The 7702-nt window shown below is 40.7% G+C and overlaps 1 protein-coding gene across 2 annotated transcripts in view; it reads right to left on the reverse strand.

Annotated features, from left to right (window-relative positions):
* The window catches only part of dsg2l (desmoglein 2 like), a 44367-nt gene extending 37582 nt beyond the window's left edge, over positions 1-6785 (reverse strand). For both annotated transcript variants that reach the window (XR_013120889.1, XM_076972637.1), the window contains exons 1-2: positions 6652-6785; positions 2568-2690 (exon numbers count right to left, since the gene is read on the reverse strand). Coding sequence is in view for 1 of the 2 variants with exons in the window: in XM_076972637.1 (XP_076828752.1) it covers positions 2568-2690; positions 6652-6702 (174 nt within the window). In the remaining variant the exon portion in view is untranslated. The remainder of the gene's footprint in view (positions 1-2567; positions 2691-6651) is intronic.
* Positions 6786-7702: the final 917 nt, after the last annotated feature.

Genomic DNA, 7702 nt, shown 5'->3' on the forward strand with positions numbered 1-7702 from the left:
GTCCAGACTATACCTTCGGGGATCATTGTCGTTTCTTTATTTCCTAGTTGGATGTGCACGGTATTCACGCCTTATCCGTGATTCGTGGTTTTGATTAGCTTCGTGTTTGTGTATGGTTAAAGTCTCTTTTCCATTTTCAGGTTCGTATTGTTTTAGGTTTTCAGTTCATGTTTGGTCTCCGTGTTCACTAACGTGATATCGTGCCTGGCAATACATGTATGTTCTATTAGACTTCATGTTCATGTATGGCCGTTACTTGCTTCCCGTGTGTTTGTTCATGTCAGTGTATGTAACAATTAGTTGTACTCTTGTGTTTGGTCTAGTTTTGTGCCCTAGTCATTTCCGCTGCCTTTTAGTGTATTAAGCGTTAGTTCTCTATTCATCATTCCACGTCATTCGTGGTCCACTCGCGTGTCGTCTGCAACTGTAAGATGTGAAATAAAATCTAATGAGATTGTACTATCTACTTCGCATTTGTGTCCACCCCTTGATTGCGCAACAGCCAAATCGTGAAAAAAGTATTTGAATATCTCACGGAAAAAAGTAAAATGAACTGAACTTTGAACTAGTTCATAATTAAAACTGTGAACTTTGAACGTGAATTGTTCATGAAATACTTCCACACTACTGATGTAGCTCCTCGATTAGGAACTAAATCATTCACAGTGTGAGCACTGCTGCTCTCTCCGCTGTTGGCCATGTTCATTTTGCGCGCTGCACGCACAACCTGCGTCCTTGCGTCATAATGTCGCGATATAGCGAAATCCTATCGAATAAAGAAATGTACCGGTATTTTTGTGAACGATATTATATCGCCCACACCTAGTATGAAGTGTAATGGCACGCACACACCCCACCACATTAGTCCATGTAGTACTGCCTTCCACGAGTACTTGTTGTTTCACGTAGTACTGCCTTCCACGAGTCCTTGTTGTTTCACGTAGTACTGCCTTCCACGAGTACTTAATGTTTCACATAGTACTGCCTTCCACGAGTACTTAATGTTTCACATAGTACTGCCTTCCACGAGTACTTAATGTTTCACATAGTACTGCCTTCCACGAGTACTTATTGTTTCACATAGTACCTCCTTTCACTGTTAAACCCTCATGTTTGATCCTGTGTTTGTCGGTCATTGTTTCGTATTGCGTTTATGCCTGTTCAACCACTGTGTAAGTTCACTTTGGTTTTGTGTTAAAAAATGTCGTCTGCCTCACTGGATGCGAGTTCACTGGATGTACTTTTAGATGGTTGATATCTTAAAGTAGTCCATTTAATATCGACACTCATAAAACACAGGTCTTTTGCCCACGGGGTGTTACAGGAATGTTTAGATGTTTGTGGCAGATGGTAGACACAGCTCAAAGATATGTGACTAATCTCTTATTTCCCCCCCTCTACAAAGCAGATACAGTAACAGAGGCCATCACTTCACTGTTGTACTCCCAATTACTTCAGCAAAGTGACGCAAACCACTTCATCAAAGCACTAGTGACGTCACTTTTTGCTGACGTGCTCTTCCTCATGGGCATTTAACACAATAATAGTGTTGTTGTGAAAAGCGCTATACAAATAAACTTTGATTGATTGATTGATTGATAATAGGCCTGCAGTGAGCTGTAAATATTTTTGTCCATATCACATAAAATAAACACTAATTTCCTCTGTCCAAATCACTTGATGCAGTTTATGTGTCGCTAGCGGTCTCATTGTCACACCTGGCCCCTGCCTGTTTCTTAACGCCTACGTATAACAACCCCCCCCCCCCCCTCCCCCTCCCCATGTATCTTAGCCACACCCCTGGGTGTTACCTTCCCAGGTGTTCTGTGTTATGTGAGTCTGTTTGGCGTGTATATAGAACTATTCTGTGTGTTAACCTTCTGGATTCATTCGCCTTTGTGTTTTCTTAGGTTGCGCTACGACAATGTATCGGAGTCCATAGGTGTTCTCTGTATAGTGTTACTTGGGTTTCATGTTGTGTTTGGACGTCGTGAATATCTACTTTGTGTTTCGTTCAGGTTTTGTTGTTGATAATGTTACAATGCTACAAGTTCACGTGTGTGTGTGTGTATGTGTGTGTGTGTGTATACTGGCAGTGAAACTGGGTTTTGTTTACCATAGATTCATTAAAGGCAATTTAAAGTCATTAAACCTGTGCAATCTATTTACTTTGCTATTTACCAGTATAACAGGCTTATTGAGGTGGAATCAATATTAGCTTTTATTTGAATGAGAATATTAAAATTATTAAATATTTTTCTGCACCCTCTCTGCCTTGGTGATGTAGCCAAGCCAAAATAAATCACTGTATTTGGATATAAGATAAAAAAAAAACAAGACATTTGTCTTTTAAACAAGGATACATGTACAATATGACCATGGATATGACCTTATGAGTGAAAATGGCTCAGTTTTGATTTAGGATCTTTAAAATGAATCTTTGTCGCCCAGGGCTTTGTACGACTCTCTCCCCTCTACTTGTGTGTGATATACAGGAACCACAGCGTGTACTGCAGACACAAAATGACCTTTGAAACAGAGACACTGAAGTGTTGAGTGGCTCTTACTTTGGAGATGAATTCATCATTGGTGTAATCCACGTTCTCCACAATTTTCTTAGGAGGGATGATCCACTCTCTCTTCTGTCTCCTCAGAGTCTGATCACCTCCAGCAGCCCCGGCATCAATCACCTGTTCACACACATTTTGTACATTTTGCAGACTAATACAAAAACCTAAAACATTTACACCCCTCACACATAGTCTTTATCTGCCTTTCATAGGTCCGTAATTAAAAAGTAAATTTGTGAATCACAATGGCCCCATCTTGTTACTTGCGTAACCCCTTGATTGACAGTTTTGGTGTCTTAGGCTCCGTCCGAAATGCTATACTTCCCTCCTATACAGTAAGTGATAAAGGGTAGTATGTCTGAATACATAGTATGCACTAAACAGTAAGTGAAAAGTACCCGGATGGCTTACTGAATCGGGAGCCATTTTGAAGCATGCGATTGCAGCACTGTCCTATCCCATGATTCAACTGGAGTATTTAACTATGATCATGTGACCATGTTATATGACAGGTAAAATGGTGGATGTAGTGTGTCTGAGGTTGTAGCGTACTGCCCAGTCACCTACTGAAAGAACATAGGCCTACTACTTTAACGGATGAGTAGAACATACTGCACTGAAATCTAGTGTGTACTGTTTAAGGACGGCATTTCAGATTGAGCCCAAGAGACTATAAAATGTTCCATTCGACTTGACCAATTGATTCACGTAGACTAGAGTATATACAAATCAGCTAATAGTTTATGATGGAAAGCCTGTTTTCTTTAGCTAGCATACTACCAAACTGAATATGTACATGATAAAACATTGCGTTGCATTCAAGTGGTTTTCAATTATCTGGTGCCTTAGCTTTAATAAGTGGAGAATTGAGCAGTTTTTCGTATAGTGGTAAGGTTAAGTGTAAGATCAGGACAGATGTACAGTGTAACACTTGGTTACTCGAAAGGAGTTGATGATTCAGGATTTCCAGAGTACAGGGAGTCTCACATTCACACACGCATGTATTCTATTTAACAGAAACATCGCAGGAGTAACCTCATAGCATTTCTAAGAGCTACCCATTGAAACGAACTGTGAGGCAGTGTTGCCAACTCCTCAGTAAGGAAAGTAGCTATTGGCTGTCCTAAAAGTCGCTTAGCTATTGGCTGTCCTAAAAGTCGCTTAGCTATTGGCTGTCCTAAATGTCGCTTAGCTATTGGCTGTCCTAAATGTCGCTTAGCTATTGACTGTCCTAAATGTCGCTTAGCTATTGACTGTCCTAAATGTCGCTTAGCTATTGACTGTTGTTGAGATAATGGATTTTTGCAGTAACATTAGCAACAGATTATTTAGCTTACCAGTAAACTTGATATTAAAGTTAGATATGAATGCTGCATAAGGTACATTAAGAGGGGGGGGGGCATTACTAGGGTTAAGCAGCATATTAGTGTGCTCCCTCAAAAGACAAACAGGATATTCCACAGAATGTGTTAACACATTTACATTTATGGCATTTGGCAGACCTGTGCAACACCTGTGCAAGTTCACAAAATATGTTTTTAGATGCTGACAGGTCATCAGCATCTGCGAGATGGAGGCAGAGAGCAAAGTGGAAAACGGTAAAAAGGTCGGATCAAGTTCACTGGGGGCAGAATGGGTGAAAGTTTTCAGGTGGAAGAGGATCAAAGAACAACACTGTGCTAAAACTCGCTTAGCTATTGGCTGTCCTAAAACTCGCTTAGCTATTGGCTGTCCTAAAACTCGCTTAGCTATTGGCTGTCCTAAAACTCGATAGAAGTCACTAAATTTGCATAATATTTGAAGCTGTAAAGGAATAATCCGGAGCCCCGGAGGGGTCACTGGCGAAAAAAAAATTTGAAGAGCAAAATCCGTACGGATTACTAAACCGTACGCACGGATTACTAAACCGTACGCACGGATTACTAAACCGTACGCACGGATTACTAAACCGTACGTACAGATTTTGCTTTCTCCGGGACTCCGTAGCTTTCTCCCTAGTAACCCCTCCAGGGTTCCGTAGTGGCCAGTCGCTACAAGTTCCCACAGCATCTCTTCTTTAAGGAACACGTGTAGCTAGCATCACGTTTATTAGAAATAATGGACAGTTTCTTGATATTTCTTAAGGAAAACAGGCGATTGGACGACATTATCCGTGCGTACGGTTTATAAATTTATTACACTCGCTACCTCCTCCAGGTTCAAATCTCATTCCAAGCGATCTTGAAAAGTTGGCAACCCTGTGTTTAGCTTTTCACAAAGAGTGAGTGACGGGCTACGTGGCGAATGAGGGAAGTGACTGCAGCGATGTGGGTCTGCTCTGAGTGTTGTGGGACGAGTATTGTGGGACGAGGCTCACGGCACCACAGCCGCTGCTCGCTGAGGACAGTAACTGAAGAGCATGTGTGTTCATCTCAGAGTCTCCAAAAGTCTCCAGTAACACCACACAAGTCGCTAGAGGGTCTGAAAAGTTGCTAAATATATCGACCAAGTCGCTAAGTTGGCAACACTTGCAGCGAGGAGCTCCTCTCCCTCTCAGTCTCTCTCCCACAAAAAAGGAGTGTTACCCAATATGGTTAAAGGCCCAGCCTACCTGCATCTGTTACAACAAACATTCAAATAAAAAAATAATTCAGTCAAATTTGTCCAAGTTATTAATTTCGTTATAGGCATTTACAGCAGTGACTGGTAAACCCAACGATCCGATACTACTGAATCCCCAAGCGCCTCGCGTCCGCAGATCAGTCAGTCGTAGTGAGACCTCTTCATTTTGTAAATCAAACTCTGAAAACACTCCCAGTATCACCCTCCTGCAGGCGTAAGAGAGCCGTAATGCAGATACAGGGAGAAAGCAGCAAAAGGGGCAGCGATAGAAAGTGTAATTTAGTAGTCTACATTTTAGTTGTTTTTGTGTTTCTAATTGTTTATGCTTGAATTGTAGGCCCAGTTTGGCTACAAGTTATACAACAGATGATACAAACTTTATTTATTTGCAGTTATTTAAAACATTTTATTAAAATATACTTAAGTATACTTTAAAATATATTTTCTGTTGTCAATTTTACTTAAAAATTATTTTTCTCATTTAAGGGCTGTTTGATATAGGCCTACATTTAAGGAGAGGTAGTAAAAATGACATAATTGTTCATCATTGATATTAATAATCGAGGCTGGCTTATAGTTTGCCCAGTAGCGCCTCCCGCTACCTAAAAAAATAACGAAGATCCTTTTTGAATGGCACTTTAAAAGGAACAGAGCCAAAAGTTCCGTCTTTACAGAGTAATATTTCCCATCACTATTGCCAAAATGTGATTTCAGCTGCAGAGACGTGAAGGGACGTGTCCCAATCCTGCTGCCAACCCTCCGTCACTTTGAACGTTTTCACACGCCCTCCGACCACGTCATGAAGTGTACCCTTCAAGGGGGACTTGGGGCGAGAATTGGGACGAGACCAACTCTAGTCCCCGCATCACTGGTCAGTGCCTGACCACAAACTCACATCTTACTGATTCGTATTCAACCATTTTCAACACGTGCCAGTGTCACTAAAAAGTCTGCAGTCAAGAATGAGAACCTCAAGGGCTGTAATCTCTATAATTAGTTGTGACTGTAAATCTACAAAATGTTTCTAATAAATGTCACACTCCAATAAAGTACGGATTAAAAGTGAAAACAAATATCCAGTAAATTAAGTTAAATAAAATTAAGAATCCAATGTTTAAACCAGATTTTTCTGCTTCCCATTGGAAACAGCTATGGGACATGCAAATATAGAAAACAAACGAAACAAAAACGCCAACACTTGTCACGAAATTTAGGAAAACCTAAACATAAGAAACCCCAAAGTTAACTGCGACAGGCATGTTTCTAATTTTCTTAGGCGCTCTGCGTAGTTGACGAGCAAGTCTGATAACGGTATACAAGCACATTAGCCAGAGTAATATATGACGCGGCTGGACGTTAAGAAAAAGCCAGGCAGCATGCACTGGTTTCCATTCCCAAGACCGTTACAAACCAAGGGTAGACGCTTCCTTTCAGTATAAACTTTCCAAATATAGTTACTCACAGAAGAATATTTACATACCGTAGCTGCAAACGCAATCAGAAAAGCGAGTATCGCAAACAGTTTCGCCATTTAAATCTTTCCAAATTCTAAAAGTTACTCTTTGTCTTTGATTACTGCATCCAGTCTGTCCTGAGGAAGCACCACCCTGTTGATAAGACACACAGGGCGACTATGGGCGGGTTTTATGGGATGTGGTTTAGGGTGAAATACTTGAAACACCCGCAGGATATTTGCACATACTTATGAAACACGTGTTTACATATATATATGAAGCATTTGGAAATACATACTACTTGTATTTGCGTATGATAATTCACTTTCGTTTGTATACACACAGACACACACGTACACAGTGCTGTTTGAACAATTTGTGACCTCCTCGAGTAGTTCAGATTTTTCTGTTGTTTTACTATATTTGCCTATTTTATCATCACCAGTTTTTGTATATGGAAAGTCAGGTTTATGTTAATCAATTCAATTTACTTGTTTTGAGGGAACTGTGTGTGTTGCCAGCAGACTACATGAAACATTGAATCAGAGCATGTGCAAAAGTAAGTGAACCACAGGTGCACTGGTAAAGTCAATGGGAAAGACTAAAGTATTCAATTAAGCACACCAAATCAAACGAGACATCCTTAGGAAAAGATTTGAGCCACACAAATTAAAAGGGAGAGGAAACCAACCAAACCACTGTCGTGCCAAGGCGTAAAGCACACAGATCAGCAGATGCTGAGGAAAGGAGACAACCGATGAAACCATGAAGAAGGTTGTGACAGCATATCAGTCTGGGGAAACTCCAAAGCTATACTAGACCATCTCTAAGAGTTCAGCTCCATCCACTGTGAAACAGATCATTTACAAATGGAAACACTCAGCATTACTGCAGCTCTGCCGATGGATGTTTGATGGATATCAAAAACTCACACCAAGACGCAGCAGAAAAATAATAATTCACACATCACCTCCAGAGAGTTGCAGACCTCTCTGGCAGCATATGGGATGAATGTACGCACATCTACAATCAGGCTAAAAAATTTATAGACATGGCATTCATGGGAGAGTTGGTAGA

This window comes from Brachyhypopomus gauderio, chromosome 14, assembly GCF_052324685.1.
Source record: "Brachyhypopomus gauderio isolate BG-103 chromosome 14, BGAUD_0.2, whole genome shotgun sequence".
NCBI classification, from domain to species: domain Eukaryota; kingdom Metazoa; phylum Chordata; class Actinopteri; order Gymnotiformes; family Hypopomidae; genus Brachyhypopomus; species Brachyhypopomus gauderio.